Below are 18,427 nucleotides of genomic sequence, written 5' to 3' on the forward strand. Positions count from 1 at the left end.
TTTAACCTATCCGTTTCCCTTTTTAAATTTTCTAACCTACCTGCTTTTTACTAGCGCTTCAGTGTCTAACACTTCGTTGCGAATGCTTCTGCAGTTAATCGTTAGGACTTAAATATTCTCGCCTGCAGAGGGCATCTTATACTGACACCTATGGGTCTCCTACAGCTACGTTATTCTGACTGAATGGAGAGTGCCTAATATGAACAACCCTTGTGTGTACCCCACAAATAGTGAGGAACCTGGACAGAAGCGTCTGATGCGTAGTGCACACCTTGTAAGATGTCTGTTATTTATGGATATTTGCCAAGTTTCATAGGTTGAATTGCTTGTACGGCGATTATTTATGAGCGACTTTTGCTCTTATTGTGCAATCCAGAAATCGACTTCCTTTGTGGCGTCTGCTACAGTAGAGTGTCTGTTGAGCTTCTTTAGAACCGGCGAATGTGGAGCTTTGGTGTCTTAGAACCATAACTAAGAGTAGTCATATTGCGTTATATTAAATGGGACTTATTCATTTTTGTAGAAAGGGCAACCTTCAAGTGGGATCTAATCACTACCAACTGTTTCACTTTAAAATGTAAGCAAAAATCTTCACTTTACAGACGCCGTACAACCTGATACGTTCAGGATGACCCTACAATTCTCAAAGCAATGGAAAATATCCAGGAATTGACGACCTTGCATGTCACAAAACGTTCGAAGTCTCTGGATCAGTCTATCCACTCGACTCAGAACCAGAGAGCCAAGGTCAGTTCTGGAGACGGTGTTGCAAACTGTATGTCTCGTTGGAACTTCGTGTACAAGGCTGGTCTTCACAAACTTCTCTGCCAGATGCTGGAATGATCCAAGTATGATCTAGGAGCCGAGACAATAGATATAGTTTATTGCAATTTGCGTCACCAGCTGCAGTCAGTTGTCCTCTGTTTCCTCAATAACTGCTACAAGAGACATTTGAACTTGTTGAATGAGACTCCAACGCATACACACTGAATATACCAGGTCTTTCTTCCCATCTTCTCCTGCTATTTTCTTTAGGCGTCCCATTATTCACCATTCGTTAGAACTGACAAATATTATTGGATCCCTACCCTTTTGCATTTGCCTCCTCTTGACACTGCAGTTTTCCCAGGTGAGACTCAGTTGCTTAGTTTCGGTTTCAGTGAAAGACAGCAGTTCAAACTTCTTGGTTAGGGGGATCAGTATGACTGCCTGAGCTCTTCTCGATCCCTGTCTCCCTCCAAAGGGTGCCTAGTTCTACCCACGACACGTCACTCACAGTTAAGTGGAAGAGTAGTGACAGATCTGATACTGCCTCTAGAGAGGAGATACGATATTCTGGAGAGAATAGTACTTAACGTACCTTTGGTATCTCTGATACATGGATCTCGTGACCTCTCCCAACAGAACCACCATAGCAGCTTGCAACTGTTTGACACTAAGCAGGGCGATTTCCCGCTGCTTGTGAAGGTCAATGACCTCATACCACGTTCGAGATCAGCATTCACAGTGGGGTAGCATTGTAGCTGACGCAGTTTTTTACTGGAGAGCAAACAATTTTAAAATAAACCTGCATATTTTATTTTAATTTGTGGATCTGTTATGCTAAAAGTATTACTAATTCCCTTTAAAAAATGAAGCAATCAGTATGCAAAAGATATTTCTGTTAGTGCAACAGGAGGATCTGGGATGAATGTTACTGATGTCTTGAAACCTTTATGAGGTACTTGTTGCTGACAAACTCAAAGATAGTATTACTTTACTATAAATGAAGAAAACATACACTACTGTTTAAGCGTTTAGTAGCTGAACAAGGCTTGACAAGGCCGCTGCTTAACATAGTTGGTGACGACGATATACTCAGCACACTGCTGGCGCATGTGGCTAAGGGCTAAGCAGACGACAACACCAGACACGAAGCGCAAGCCTAGGTTCGAGGATATTAAAGGGGAAACTAAATGTAGTACAATATATTAACTATAACGCACGCTGCAGTAACTAAATCACAAGCGCCAGTTTACTGTGAGATAATGTAAGCGTGATACTGACGTTGTCTGCAAGAGTATTATGCGTAGTTGTACTTCTCTTAATAAGAAAAATAGTTATATCCGTGGAATTCTACTTGAGAAGACAGCAGAATGATTCTCATGACCAGTTTCTAATATGTACTTTCACGATAAAGGAAATCGTTACAGTCCACACATCAGTTCCCAGAAATGACTTAGGAAATCTGTATCGACAAACGGTCGCAGGTTCGAATCCTGCCTCGGGCATGGATGTGTGTGATGTCCTTAGGTTAGTTAGGTTTAAGTAGTTCTAAGTTCTAGGGGACTGATGACCTGAGATGTTAAGTCCCATAGTGCTCAGAGCCTTTTGAACCATTTTTTTTGGATCGACAAACTGATATAATCGTACAATGCTGCCCAAGGACAATGCCTGTTCTTGTATCCGCCACTGATGAGGATTCCCTTTTAATGGGCGGTACTGATATTGAGTACGGCAACTGACAAGTGGATACAGTTCATTGAGGCTCTGCATACGTAGCAAGCAGAGAATGCAGTGGGCACGCCGTATGGTAGAGTTTTGCGATTAAATACCGGTGCGCAGTCACTTGCCTGTAGTCACTTGAAGTCTTCAGACTGATTTGTTCCAAATAATGTTAGCTATTACTTGTTTCACGATTTCATATTTTACGATATTCAATCTTGTGCGTTTACGACGACCTTCCTTTGTTTTGGCCTATGTTTCTAGTCAGCTGTTTACCACGTCATCTTAGTCGTTAATGACAACTCGGAACTGCAGTTCGTTTCTTCAGTCGCAGCATCAGTGTCTGTAGAAGGGTATTGAATGTTTTTTTGGTTTACATTCATCATCAACTTTGAGGGAGAAACGGTTTAAGCGATTCATACAACCATTCTATCAATCATTCGAAAATCAGGAAGTATGTACTTTTCAGTTCACAAAAAGGCTTTTATGATCACAATATAGATTTTCTTTCCGACACGTTTGCTATCAGCACTTAATATGAAAATCAAATGACCCTGTCCTAAAAAGTAGTGACGGTTATTGAACGATGTACACTTTGAAAGGCGTATAAAACAGAATGTGCCTAAACGAAGAACTATCATCGATTCACTGTCAATCTAGATGACATCCGTGTTGCAACCATAAAAATTGTTTCACTGACACAATTTACAAAACGAAAGAAAATATATCTATTTTAATCCTTGTTGCATCTTGGCACTAACTTCATTTAGTCGAGTAGCTGTTGCAGAGGTCATCTTGTAAAATATCTGAGTGGACATAATTTGCATTCTCCCTCTTTATCTAACGGATATTAACATGATTGTGCAGCCAAACCGCTTGCGATCACGATTTCCTAACCCTGACTATACTTCGATACTTTTTTATTCCACACACAGGCACAACATGGCAGTGGGTTCACTCCTGCGTAAAATATCCACCAGGAGAGAAAGCAAAATTTCATCTTCACTGATAAGCGAAAAAATTATAACAAGGTTGTTGCAGGTTATGTTGTTCTCAGAAATAATTGTTAAGAAAAAAATTCTACACCTTGCGCTGTTTCCAAGTTAATTAGCATTGCAATTAGCCAATTAGGCCACTGCGGGCGTAAATTAAAGGGGTCCATCAGAGACGGTGTTGCGAAACGTTTTCTTGATATAGTTTCCTAAAACCAAACAAGAGAGCGATACAAAAATTGGACGTGAAACAGCAGTTCGGAACAGACCCGAACCAAAGGCTGAGCAGTCTGCGCTATGAGAACAGCTGACACTAATTGAATCTGGCGACCCGCTTGGATTTCTGCATACAACGGCCTGATTGACTAGTTTCAATGTTAATTTACTCGGAAACAGTGCAACGTAACCAGGTCTTTTCTTAACTGTTGTTTGTGATTATAGCCACCTCCACAACATCTTTGTAAGTTTTTCAGACTGTTTCTGACCACCATGTATAAGGGAAGTAGGACTAATGAGGAATCACCTCGCGACGATACAGTCTGAATATTGGGCAAATCCACTTACGGAAGCGACATTGAAAAAGGACAGCGAGATAAGGCCAAGCGCCTGGGAATGTGGACGTTGGAAAATAGGCACCTGGTTGGCTGATCGCTTGCTACTGTCGTGAACACAAATCGAGATTTGTTGAAGGACAATAAAACAAGGTGAGGCCTCATTACACAACGTAGAGATCGGGTGCTTGTCCGCTCTGTAAAGCAGGAAACGTTCCTTTCTGTGGCAGTCTGATGACAAATTACTATTCTCGTGTAAACACAAAAGTATTGGAGCTTACCGTTCAACACATATGACGGAACGTGGGACTCTGCTGCAGACGATCCTTGTATGTCCCAATGTTAACTAAACGACATCGTCAATTATGATTGCGTTTTGAACATGATGTTAGAGACAGGACCGTCGATCAATTGAAACGTGTGGTTAGGTCGAATGAATGACGTTTCTTGTTACACCAAGTCGATGATCTTGTCTAGATACGTACTGCACCACAACTCAGGCCAGTGGATGCACTAAAATTATGTGGTGGACATTAACCTAGACAATCATGGGGGTTGTGGTAATAACGGATACAACCACAACAGCATTACCGAGGGCAATGTTCTTCCTTTTAAGCTTGATGTCTTTCCCAATGCCGACGGTGTATTCCTGCAGCTTAACTGTCCATATCAGTAAGCCAAATTAGTGCTACAGAGGTTTGAGGACCATGATAGTGAACTAATATTGATGACCTGGCCACAAATCCGCTTGGTATGAACCTAATGGAAAACTTATATGGATATGGTGTCCGCTCTTTTGGACGTGTCCGAAAGAACAGACACCATTTCCATGTAAGTATATAGTTCTGGCAATACCGGCCCTGACCTTCTTCTTCTGTCCGGATGCAAATATACAACCCGAAGTCGTACGGGACTCGGTAAGAATGTCTTCCACGAGTAATGAGTATGTTGGGTAGGGACACTACGAATGTAGTGTGTGGACATAAAAGGCGAAAATGTGCGTTTCACGGGAGGCGTGCGCGAGATAGTACCTGCAGTCACACTATCCTCTCTGCCCTCGGTGGATCAGATGAATATATATCAACGCCCGGCAGCAGCTGAAGGTATTACTATTTAATTTTGGCTAAATATATGGCGCCATCTCTGTGCCCATAATCCACAGGCACATGAAGTACGGGAATGGCCTAACGTCTGTGCAGGTATGTGCTACCACATACCTTCGGAAAATTACCAAGAACTAGTTGTAACTATGCTACGTTGGAATGTGGAGCTGCTGCTGCATTGCATTCTAAAGGTGGAACAACAAGCTATTAAGAATGTATAAATAAATGTTTTGCTACCAGTGTACATGTCATTTGTTATATGCGTAAAATGACAGCAACCTTGGTATGATATGTGCACATGTTGTCATCTAAGAGTCATATCACAATGAATATCCATGTGGTGTGCCGTGAGAGTCATGGTTTCATTGCGGGTCACTACGTGGCGTCAATTCCACGTTGTTTTATGTCACAGAGGTATACTGCTGGTCATTAAAATTGCAACACCAGGAAAGAAGGTAAAGAACGAAATTTTAATGACCGTTCGTATACAGTTCCGTTGCAATAATGCTTCATTAAATTTGAATGTGATTCGGGGGAATATGGGAAGCTTAGTACACAGATCTTCCAAATTTGAAGAACAATGTTGGTAACACAACTGGGCTCCTCATATACATCTACAGCTAAGTGGTTACTTAGCAATTCACAATTAAGTGCTGCAATTTGAGCAGCACGCTGGAAAACGAACACATAAATCATTCCGTGAGGGTCCTGATTTCTCTTACTTTATTATGAAGATAATTTCTAGCTATGTAGGTGGGCACCAACAATATACACTCCTGGAAATGGAAAAAAGAACACATTGACACCGGTGTGTCAGACCCACCATACTCGCTCCGGACACTGCGAGAAGGCTATACAAGCAATGATCACACGCACGGCACAGCGGACACACCAGGAACCGCGGTGTTGGCCGTCGAATGGCGCTAGCTGCGCAGCATTTGTGCACCGCCGCCGTCCGTGTCAGCCAGTTTGCCGTGGCATACGGAGCTCCATCGCAGTCTTTAACACTGGTAGCATGCCGCGACAGCGTGGACGTGAACCGTATGTGCAGTTGACGGACTTTGAGCGAGGGCGTATAGTGGGCATGCGGGAGGCCGGGTGGATGTACCGCCGAATTGCTCAACACGTGGGGCGTGAGGTCTCCACAGTACATCGATGTTGTCGCCAGTGGTCGGCGGAAGGTGCACGTGCCCGTCGACCTGGGACCGGACCGCAGCGACGCACGGATGCACGCCAAGACCGTAGGATCCTACGCAGTGCCGTAGGGGACCGCACCGCCACTTCCCAGCAAATTAGGGACACTGTTGCTCCTGGGGTATCGGCGAGGACCATTCGCAACCGTCTCCATGAAGCTGGGCTACGGTCCCGCACACCGTTAGGCCGTCTTCCGCTCACGCCCCAACATCGTGCAGCCCGCCTCCAGTGGTTTCGCGACAGGCGTGAATGGAGGGACGAATGGAGACGTGTCGTCTTCAGCGATGAGAGTCGCTTCTGCCTTGGTGCCAATGATGGTCGTATGCGTGTTTGGCGCCGTGAAGGTGAGCGCCACAATCAGGACTGCATACGACCGAGGCACACAGGGCCAACACCCGGCATCATGGTGTGGGGAGCGATCTCCTACACTGGCCGTACACCACTGGTGATCGTCGAGGGGACACTGAATAGTGCACGGTACATCCAAACCGTCATCGAACCCATCGTTCTACCATTCCTAGACCGACAAGGGAACTTGCTGTTCCAACAGGACAATGCACGTCCACATGTATCCCGTGCCACCCAACGTGCTCTAGAAGGTGTAAGTCAACTACCCTGGCCAGCAAGATCTCCGGATCTGTCCCCCATTGAGCATGTTTGGGACTGGATGAAGCGTCGTCTCACGCGGTCTGCACGTCCAGCACAAACGCTGGTCCAACTGAGGCGCCAGGTGGAAATGGCATGGCAAGCCGTTCCACAGGACTACATCCAGCATCTCTACGGTCGTCTCCATGGGAGAATAGCAGCCTGCATTGCTGCGAAAGGTGGATATACACTGTACTAGTGCCGACATTGTGCATGCTCTGTTGCCTGTGTCTATGTGCCTGTCGTTCTGTCAGTGTGATCATGTGATGTATCTGACCCCAGGAATGTGTCAATAAAGTTTCCCCTTCCTGGGACAATGAATTCACGGTGTTCTTATTTCAATTTCCAGGAGTGTATTTGCACATTCTGAGGAGAAAGCTGGTGACTGAAATCTTATGAGAAGATCCCGCCGGAACGAATAACGCCTTTGTTTTAATGACTGCCACCCCAGTTCTCTTATTATACCTGTCTGGTTGAAACGAGCTTGGACGACAGATACGGCTATATTATTCTATGTTGTATCAACTGTGTGCTAGGTTTCGCTAACCGGAGTGGCTGTAGATTGATTGCGTACTACTCTCACGTTAATATATGACTAGTTGTTTTCTTGTGCGATAAATCTGGACATCATATTGGCTACAGCAACAGCGAAGACCCTCTGTATCGAGATAAGTCAGGACAGCACAGGCAACAGGGGCTATACGTTATCTCGTTCAAAGATGACCTCAAGAACTCCTCGAAGGTAAGACACAGTCACTGGCCTTTACTCGCCGATATCAGAAAATAAATCCTACTGGCTGTGGGAACTTAAAGTGACCTTATTGTGTACCCAGTGGCTCCTGTACGACCAAGTCAGGTGTTGGGCCCGTATGATGGCGATGGATGCAGCCTAACAAAGTTCGTTCTCCTCGTAAACTCCACACGGGTATACGTCTATCATGGAGATGTACGCAGAACTGGAATTCGCCTGAAAAGAGGACGTGGTGTGAAGCCTGTATCCATTACTTACATTGATCACGCTATTATCGGCTCACTTCTCTCTGAAAATTCATCAAGGAGAGCCGCAACAAAGGTTGCGGTGCTGACAGTACCTGACTGTTAAGAGAAAAGAAAAAAGTCGAATAGCGCCTTTGTCTTCCATGTCTACTCCTACTGGTGCCTTTGTCCTTCATGCCTACTCCTACTTCTTCAAGAAATAGGTAGGCGCATGAGCAAGTGCTGTCCAGCCCGCTGGCTATAAATAGCAGGAACTGGCTACACACGACATTCATTGCTGAAGTAGGCGCTGGACTGTGACTGCCCGTAAGCCCGTAATATCTGGACTAGAGAATCATTTGATGGTACGCCTAGTTTTTTTCAGCAACTGCCAAAAACGAAACAAACGGGAAGGAAGAGTAAGGTTTAACGTCCCGTCGACATCGAGGTTATTAGTGACGGTGACAGAACTGAGCTTTATTGATGAACTCAGAAGATTGTGTTTTTCTGTGACAAATGCATTCAAATAAATAACGAATTAACGTAGCTATTGTGTTGCACAAAGAAAAGTGTATACCCTTGAAACTTCTGTAGAGTATGTAACTGAAGCAAGGAGCATAAATTTAACGTCCACATGCCACAATAAAGACCACTAGGCACAAACAATACTACGCAGTGTTTACTGGTTTCCTTTCTTATTTGAGATTTGGTATCTTGTCTTCTGCAGTACATAGCTTGTATTTTGGTGCTAATAATCTACCTACCACTGAAAGCTGTCTCATTTATCTGCGACGTTTTTGATTCATTGTAGACAAAAAAATTACTGTGAATCGTCTTGTACATTGACAGAAAGTAAGGTTGTGATTTCAGAAAAATTTCCTTAAGTAGTGAGGTAGAATCTGAGAATTTACACTGTCACCTGCTATTTGGCAGTTAATTGTGTAGAATTCCAGACTAACTGTTTCTCCGAGACTGAACGTGAAGCAATAAAGTCTTCTGTCACATGGGGTGTCACTTTTGTTGCTGCTACAGGCACAATACGCGCGTAAGAAGATCCCCTAGTCCGACAAAGCCCTAAGATCTGAAACGAAACCCCTGTCCATTTTCAGAATAATTCCCCCTTTTGATAGCTACGAGGGAACGAAAAAGGAAGCCCTGCACCTTTTACCCGAGGCTGCAGGTGGAGTTTAAAAGTAATAACCATTCGTTAACTGAATTTAAGAGAGTGCGATAAACATATTATAAACGTTTTCGGTAAAGGCTTAGACAGCTGTTTGGTGTGACGTCATAAGCGAGTGACTGAGTGTGTGATCGCTCTCTAAGTTTTTATATATTTTTAGGTTTCAGATACATATTTGGACGGTTTTTGTGATATTATTTACTATATAAGTGATTTATTAGTGGTTTCTTCATTCGCCTCTGTCTTTCTTGTGTTGTGACCTGATATTTGTGAGTGTTTCGTATCCAGCAACTTAACCTCTTACCTGTGTTTACATTCCGCGCTGACCAGTTGCAGCTGTAGCGGCGCATCGAAAGCTAAGTACTAATTAATTTTGTGTGTATAGTGGTTTATTTAGGAACTTTAGTAGTCTTCAACCGGTGTTCTTGGTGTTTTCTGGTGAAATAATTTCAGAAGAACCTTTTGGGAACTGTTTTCAGTTTCGTTACTGTATCATTAGACGTTTGATTATCTTTCTGTATTAGTCTTTTGTTATATTCTCATTTGTTGTTCATTAATACTGTTAATAATAGTAGTTACTTCCCTTGTAGAGTAAGTTTGTGATTATTGTAGTCAGGTTGTTATCATCTTCTTATTGTAGTAGCGGAACTTAGATAAAGTAGTTTTCTTGTTGTAATAAGTGTACATTTTACCATGAGTGAGAAGTGTGGAATTTGTCGTAGGTTCGTGAGTAGTGGATTGCGGTGTGAGACTTGTTCGAAGTATTTTCACTGGGGGGAATGCAGTGGGGAAGCCAGTGGGCATTCTGGTGAGATCCTCTCCTGGAACTGCAGGTTATGTAGCAAGAGTAAGTTGATAGAGGAGCAGAAGCGTAAGATCTGTGCCCTTCAGGAGCTAGATACGATGAGGAGGGAGAAGGGGGTTGGGGAATGGGAGCTGGCTGTTGGCAAGAGATCTGCTAGGAGAAGAAGATTTTCAGATAGTTTTACTATTGGTGTTTGCAATAGATATGACCAACTGTCAGAGTCTAGTGGAGAGGAATCTAAAATAGCTGTAGATGTAGGAAGTATGCAGCAGACCTCAGCAGTTACGGTGGCTAGGACAGTTGCAAAGTCGAAGAGGAAGAAGAAGGTTCTGCTGTTAGGTAGTTCTCATGGCGGAGGTGTAGGCCAGCAGTTGCAGGAAGTGTTGGGGAGTGAGTACCAGGTCACCAGCATTGTGAAGCCTAATGCAGGATTGGCTCAGGTGACTGTTAACATAGGGGGTTATGTAGGGATTTTACTAAAGAGGATCAGGTAGTGATTGTGGGTGGGGCTGGTAATAGTATTGATAGGGATGGAGAGTATGACATAGATGGTGACCTGGAAAAGATAGCCACTCAGACTGGCAACGCGAATGTGCATTTCGTGGAACTGTTTCAGCGTCACGATCACCCTAACAATTCAACAAGAACCGATGTTTTGATCAGACAGAATGGGCATATTATAAGCGAGACGGAACAGTTCAAGTTCCTAGGCGTTCGGATAGATAATAAGCTGTTGTGGAAAGCCCATGTCCAGGATCTTGTTCAGAAACTAAATGCTGCTTTATTTACCATTAGAACAGTATCTGTAATAAGTGACAGTTCAACACAAAAAGTAGTCTACTTCGCATATTTTCATTCGCTTATGTCGTATGGTATTATTTTTGGGGTAATTCTTCTGATTCAAAAATGTATTTTTGGCTCAAAAACGGGCTGTTCGAGCTATATGTGGTGTAAGTTCGAGAACCTCTTGTCGACCCCTAATCAATAGTCTGGGAATTTTGACATTGCCCTCACAGTATATATTTTCTTTAATGTCGTTTGTTGTTAGCAATATTAGCCTATTCCCAAGAGTTAGCAGCTTTCACTCAGTTAATACTAGGCAGAAATCAAATCTGCATGTGGAATGCACTTCCTTGACTCTTGTGCAGAAAGGAGTGCAGTATTCAGCTGCATCTATTTTCAATAAGCTACCACAAGAACTCAAAAATCTTAGCAGTAGCCCAAACTCTTTTAAGTGTAAACTGAAGAGTTTCCTCATGACTCACTCCTTCTATTCTGTCGAGGAGCTCCTGGAAGAGCTGAAAAATTAAGCAAATTCCGGTGTTACATTGTTGATTTTCTTTATTTAAACTTACGACTTGTCGCCTGAATATGTTTTTTATATTTCATTTTATCTGTTTCTACTATCGTGTTATAATTTCATGTATTGACTCGTTCCATGACCATGGAGACTTCTCCTTAATTTGGTCCCACGGAACAATAAATAAATAAATAAATAAATAAATAATAAATAAATCGTGGATGCTGTACAAAACTGTGGAACTGATGTAATCGATCCCATAGTACCAATACTTAATACACACCCCTAGAGATTTCCTAAACCCACGAGCGACATTACGATATAACAACTTTGTAATATTTACCTTTTACTGAGTACTATTGTTACACGAATCCCACGCCTACTACAGTAGTACAAGTTTATATGCCAACTAGCTCTGCAGATGACGAAGAAATTGAAGAAGTGTATGATGAGATAAAAGAAATTATTCAGGTAGTGAAGGGAGCCGAAAATTTAATAGTCATGTGTGACTGAAGTTCGATAGTAGTAAAAGGAAGAGAAGGAATCGTAGTAGGTGAATATGGACTGAGGGGAAGAAATGAAAGAGGAAGCGGCCTGGTAGAATTTTGCACAGAGCATAACTTAATCATAGCTAACACTTGGTTCAAGAATCATAACAGAAGATTGTATACATGGAAGAAGCCTGGAGTTACTGACAGGTTTCAGGCAGACTATATAATGGTAAGACAGAGATTTAGCCGGCCAGAGTGGCCGAGCGGTTAAAGGCGCTACAGTCTGGAACCGCACGACCGCTACGGTCACAGGTTCGAATCCTGCCTCGGGCATGGATGTGTGTGATGTCCTTAGGTTAGTTAGGTTTAAGTAGTTCTAAGTTCTAGGGGACTTATGACCACAGCAGTTGAGTCCCATAGTGCTCAGAGCCATTTGAACCATTTTTGACAGAGATTTAGGAACCAGCGTATAAATTGTAAGACATTTCCAGGGGCAGATGTGGACACTGACCACAATCTATTGGTTATGAACTGTAGATTAAAGCTAAAGAAACTGCAAAAAGGTGGGAATTTAAGGAGATGGGACCTGGATAAACTGACTACACCAGATGTTGTACAGAGTTTCAGGGAGAGCATAAGGGAACAATTTACAAGAATGGGAGAAAGAAATACAGTAGAAGAAGAATGGGTACCTTTGAGGGATGAAGTAGTGAAGGCAGCAGAGGATCAAGTAGGTAGAAAGACAAGGGCTAGTAGAAACCCTTGGGTGACAGAAGAAATATTGAAGTTAATTGATGAAAGAAGATCATATAAAAAAGCAGTAAATGAAGCAGGCAAAAAGGAATAAAAACTTCTCAAGAATGAGATCGACAGGAAGTGCAAAATGGATAAGCAGGCATGGGTAGAGGAGAAATGTAAGGATGTAGAGGCTTGTCTCACTAGTGGTAAGATAGATACTGCCTACAGGAAAATTAAAGAGTGCTTTGGAGAAAAGAGAGCCACTTGCATGAATATCAAGAGCTCAGATGGAAACCCTGTTCTAAGCAAAGAAGGGAAAGGAGAAAGGTGGAAGGAGTACATAGAGTGTCTATACAAGGGCGATGTACTTCAGGGCAATGTTATAGAAATGGAAGAGGATATGGATGAAGATGAAATGGGAGGTATGATGCTGCGTGGAGAGTTTGACAGAGCACTGAAAGACCTAAGTCGAAACTAGGCCCCGGGGGTAAACAACATTCCATTAGAACTACTGACAGCCTTGGGAGAGCCAGTCCTGACAAAACTCTACCAGCTGGTGAGCAAAATCTATGAGACAGGCGAAATACCCTCAGACTTCAAGAAGAATATAATAATTCCAATCCCAAAGATAGCAGTTGTTGACAAGTGTGAAAATTACCGAACTATAAGTTTAATAAGTTACGGCTGCAAAACAGTAACGCGAATTGTTCACAGATAAAGGGAAAAACTGGTAGAAGCCGACCTCGGGGAAGATCAGTTTCGATTCCGTAGAAATACTGGAACATGTGGGGCAATACTGACCTTACGACTTATCTTAGAAGCTATTTTAAGAAGAGGCAAACCTACGTTTATAGCATTTGTAGACTTGGAGAAACCTTTTGACAATGTTGACTGGAATATTCTCTTTCAAATTCTGAAGGTGGGAGGGAGCGGAAGGCTATTTACAATTTGTACAGAAACCAGATGGCCATCATAAGAGTTGAGGGGCACGAAAGGGAAGCAGTGGTTGGGAAGGGAATGAGACAGGGTTGTAGCCTCTCCCCAATGTTATTCAATCTGTATATTGGGCAAGCAGTAAAGGAAACAAAAGGAAAGTTCGGAGTAGGTATTAAAACCCATGGAGAAGAAATAAAAACTTTGATGTTCGCCGATGACACTGTAATTCTGTCAGAGACAGCAAAGGGCTTGGAAGAGCAGTTGAAAGGAATGGGCAGTGTCTTGAAAGGAGGGTATAAGATGAACATCAACAAAAGAATAACGACGATAATAGAATGTAGTTGAATTAAGTCGGGTGATGCTGAGGGAATTAGATTTGAAAATCAGACATTTAAAGTGGTAAAGGAGTTTTGCTATTTGGGGAGCGAAATAACTGATGATGGTCGAAGTAGAGAGGATATAAAATGTAGACTGGCAAAATTTATTTACATCGAGTATAGATTTAAATGTCAGGAAGTCGTTTCTGAAAGTATTTGTATGGAGTGTAGCCATGTATGGAAGAGAAAAATGGACGATAAATAGTTTGGACAAGAAGAGAATAGAAGCTTTCGATATGTTGTGCTACAGAAGAATGCTGAAGAATAGATGCGTAGATCACATAACTAATGAGGAGGTATTGAATAGAATTGGGGAGAAGAGGAGTTTGTGGCACAACTTGACTAGAAGAAGGGATCGGTTGGTAGGACATGTTCTGAGGCATCAAGGGATCACCAATTTAGTATTTGAGGGCAGCTTGGAGGGTAAAAATCGTAGAGGGAGACCTAGAGATGAGTACACTAAGCAGATTCAGAAAGACGTAGGCTGCAGTACGTACTGGGAGATGAAGCAGCTTGCACAGGATAGAGTAGCATGGAGAGATGCATCAAACAGTCTCAGGACTGAAGACCACAACAACAGCAACATTGTTACAGTTAGCTTCTGTCCACAGGGTGAACACGAATTCCCTGCACATAAGTTCGGTGAGTATCCAGTGATATTTTCTGATTATAGTCGTAACACGAACCAGCAGTTTTCGGTGAAACGTTACAGATTAATTGCATTCGTTCGATTTCTTCGTCCCATTTGTCTTTGTATATTTATTTCACTGAAATTACCTTCACAACAGTGCTGTTGTCGACGATGTGCGCTTTGTGTCTTGTTTAGAAACAAACCTGTTGCATTCACTAACGGTACTTGCTGTTTATAACAGTAATGCCCACATTACATTTCGCCTCCCGGCTTGCACTCATCACTGCCCGATACTGTCTGCGGATTCTTTTACCGCCAGCGGAAATCGCACGCTAACAGTGATATACAGCTGCAAGGACAGACGCACTGACGAACAGTTGGTCAAAAAGCAACTCGTATATGGGTTCACTAAATGTAATGGAAGAGCGGCTCAAAGAAGCTATGCCGCGCTGCCAGGACGGCGGCAACCACAGCACATAGCATTTCATCTATACATAGACATCTGCGAGGAAACCGATGCTTCTGTGTAACGGTGATTGTATACAACGGAATTTCTGATCATTCTGAAGGTATTTTCGAAGGAAAAATATTACTTTGGGAACTGAACCCAATGCATCATAACTGCACTGTTACTCCGTAACGAGCCTGAGGATGTCATGTGTTTCTTAAAGTATTCAAAATGTAGCACTGAACAACCTCCGAAATACTGTCGGTTGAGTTCGGGTCCACTGTTTAGATTACACCATATTTCCGTTTATTTTCTATGATCTCTGTAGACGTGAGGATGGTCGCTGTGGAAAATAGGACTGGTAATGCAGTGGATTAGCTGTTTGATTTTTTCAGCTGAATAAATATCTTTTGAGAAGTTTCAAATCCAGTTGGCACATCCACCACAAAACAAAATATTATGATGCACGATTTTATTCGTCACAAACTTTCCTTGAAAAGTGGGAATAAATCTTAGTAAAACTACTTTACTTTAGAACCAAGAGTGACTACAGCTGTACTGTGGCTTACCTGTGAGGCAGCCGGCGAGTGTGAGTATGTGGCCAGCGTCTGCGCAGGTGGTGCACTTGAGGCCCAGCACGCCGGGTCTGCACGCACACCGCCCCGTCATCTGCTCGCAGTCTTCTCGCACCGAACCCAGTGGCGAGCAATCGCACGCTGCAACACACATCGTCGTGACTCCCCAGTTGATTGTCGCTCTCTACAACACAGTTACTCAAAACAGTTTCGATCCAGTCTCAGGACTTTATTGGTCTCGGTATTTGTGTGTGTTTGTGTGTGTGTGTGTAGGGTTGCTATGTGTATTTACTTCATTTTAAACTTCTTTAAGCTGTAGGTGGATACAAATTAGGACTAAATACTTGAAAGCATTTTTACTGTCTTACAATTTGATTTCACGTGTTTCAGTGCCCAACTGTAGAACTGGACACGAGCGTCTATGTTTAAGTAGGCCACACCAGTAATTTTTAGATAATTCTTCTGATATCTTTACATGAGTACCAGTGTAGACGTGTAATATTCGTAAGTACTTACTTTACTTTATTTTCCATATCCATTGCGCACTAAATGTCGCCTCCTCAGTATACAGCAGCTTTTACAATGTAGTACTTTGGTAAAACCAAATGTTGTATTTGGTTAAAATGGCTCTGAGCACTATGGGTCTTAACTTCGGAGGTCATCAGTCCCCTAGAACTTAGAACTACTGAAATCTAACTAACCTAAGGACATCACAGGCACCCATGCCCGAGGCAGGATTCGAACCTGCGACCGTAGGGGTCGCGCGGTTCCAGACTGTAGCGCCTAGAACCGCTCGGCCACCCCGGCCGGCATTGTATTTGGATTTCGTTACATCCGCAGTAGGCGCCTTCTGCGTATCCCTGTTTATTTGGGTATTTTACATTCGGACATTCCTTATCTTTGACGATTGAGTGTTATCCAGGTGGAATGTGTTAGCGTATGTCCCAGAAAATTACTCTTTCAATTCGAACGTAGGAGTGACTTGTGTCTCCTGTCATAGATTTAGGCGTTTGGTCTACGTTGCCATTGTTAGAGTGTAGTTATGTTGAGAAAACTCTTTCTCGACCTCAGACTTGGAGTGACAACAGTATGGTTATATAGTTTACGTTTTGGATCTTCTTTTAAATCGTGCTCTCCTGTTGTGCAGCTCCCGTTCTGTTAAACTGGTGTGATGCTGCACCGACTAGTGGGTAAACAGCGGTCATAGTTGCATTTCTTACGCATCCAGTACCAATTCTTGCCGCATCATAGAGTGCAACATAATCGCTTTTAGTGAGATGACACTTCCCACACCTGCGATGCATGTTCTACCGCTGCAAAAAGTTGAGACAGAGCCGTTTTCTGTATTACCTCGGAGTGCGCTCCCCATGGTATGCCACTTAGTTTCCTCAGTAGACAGTTTCTTGAGAATACTTTCTCCCTTAACTAATTGCTATGTGTGTTTGAAAAAAAAAACAGTACAGTCCTATCTGACTTCCTGGTGGGGTGGGATTCATGCTCCAGGGGTACGTCCCCCCATCTGGTGTTAAGCTTCTACTTGGAATTTTTACTGCGGGGATGGAATCTGCATCCTTGGATCTTGTTCAGGTTCTTTTTCAGATTTTTCTGCGCGTAATATATATATTCGAGGATTTTACTTCTGCTACTTTAAACTTTTTCCTTGAGCTCTGGTAATCGTGTCTCCGCATAGATGAGAGACTGCGTACCCTGTTGTCGCGGCGTATCGTCTGTACAAATACAGACGTATGTAACAGAGGGGCCAATACGGCTCCTTGGAGTAGTCCCTTTCTTTTAATATCTCAACCGGCTCATTTTCTGTTGCAGAGTAACATATTCCCTTCTGTTTTGGTGGGCTCCCATTATCATACAAGCCAGTCTGAAGTCTTACGATAATATAGAGAATTTGCTAAAAATTGTTTTGTGGTTGACTTGCAATTCGTTTCTCACAGCCATCTTCTACGCGTTGGGAAAAGTTAAGTATCTGTCGACAGCAAGGTTTCGTTGGCCTGAATCCTTACTCTTCTGGTTTAACCATCTCGTTTATTTCTTCTGCTACTCTATTATAGATTATTCATTCGATGACTTTCTGCAAATGGCGTGGGAGAGACACTGAGTGGTATTTCTTCGGCTCTATGGGTTCCTTCACTAGTTCAAGCAAGGCCACAAGATGAGACTTCATAGTCTTCCTTATCCGGAAGTCTCGAAAACAGACGTTGAACATTTTAAGTACATTCGTGACAGTGGCTAGATAGGACTGTGCAAAAAAATTGGACTGTGTAAAAATTGGGACTTTGTACGGGTGCTGATGACCGCACAGTTGAGCGCCCCACAAGCCAAACATCATCATCATCATCATCATCATCATTTTAAGTAACCACGTCTTAGTAGTTGGATCAAGATTTTCGATTTGTTCAGTCGGAGTATCGTCCGTGTAGCTGCTTTGTTTTCCTACATGAAGTTTATTGCTGCCTCCAGTTTCTTTGCAGGGTAAGTTGATTATGTTATATGGTTGTGTCTTCCCCTTCACTCACTATTGATGGTGTCTTGTAAAATTTTCTGTTTGCCTATTCTTAAGAGATGATGTTTAACTTCATTTGGTGTAACATACTTGAATCAGATCAAGCTATACGTGGATAGTTGTCAAGACTTTTTTAATAATTTTCATTCACGTCTGCTATCTTGACACGATTTATTACAAGGATTTGTCTGATGTCAATTGCCATATCATCGCGCTTAAGTGCGATATGCAGAATTTTCGCCTTGGTTGGTACTGGCAGTGAAGTGTGTTTATATGCGTATCATATGAGAAAGCAAACGCCTCTTATTATTTCTCAGTTGTTAAGACATTCAGCCTAAATGAGTAATTTATGTCGATAAATGTGCAACCACTTGGTAAGTACCTGTAACATAATTTGAGAAGCTATGAAAATTTCGCCTAATGTAAATCTATGTATTAAAAAACACAGAATAATTTGAGAAGTTGCTTTTCTAGGTGGGTGAGG

General features: G+C 42.7%; 1 protein-coding gene across 1 annotated transcript in view; it reads right to left on the bottom strand.

The window, feature by feature from the left end:
- The window catches only part of LOC126184066 (agrin-like), a 121,013-nt gene extending 105,434 nt beyond the window's left edge, over positions 1-15,579 (bottom strand). Inside the window, exon 1 of the mRNA XM_049926427.1 lies at positions 15,420-15,579. Coding sequence (XP_049782384.1) covers positions 15,420-15,579 — 160 coding nt within the window. The remainder of the gene's footprint in view (positions 1-15,419) is intronic.
- Between the last annotated feature and the right edge of the window lie 2,848 nt (positions 15,580-18,427).

The sequence above is a fragment of the Schistocerca cancellata genome, chromosome 4, assembly GCF_023864275.1.
Source record: "Schistocerca cancellata isolate TAMUIC-IGC-003103 chromosome 4, iqSchCanc2.1, whole genome shotgun sequence".
NCBI classification, from domain to species: domain Eukaryota; kingdom Metazoa; phylum Arthropoda; class Insecta; order Orthoptera; family Acrididae; genus Schistocerca; species Schistocerca cancellata.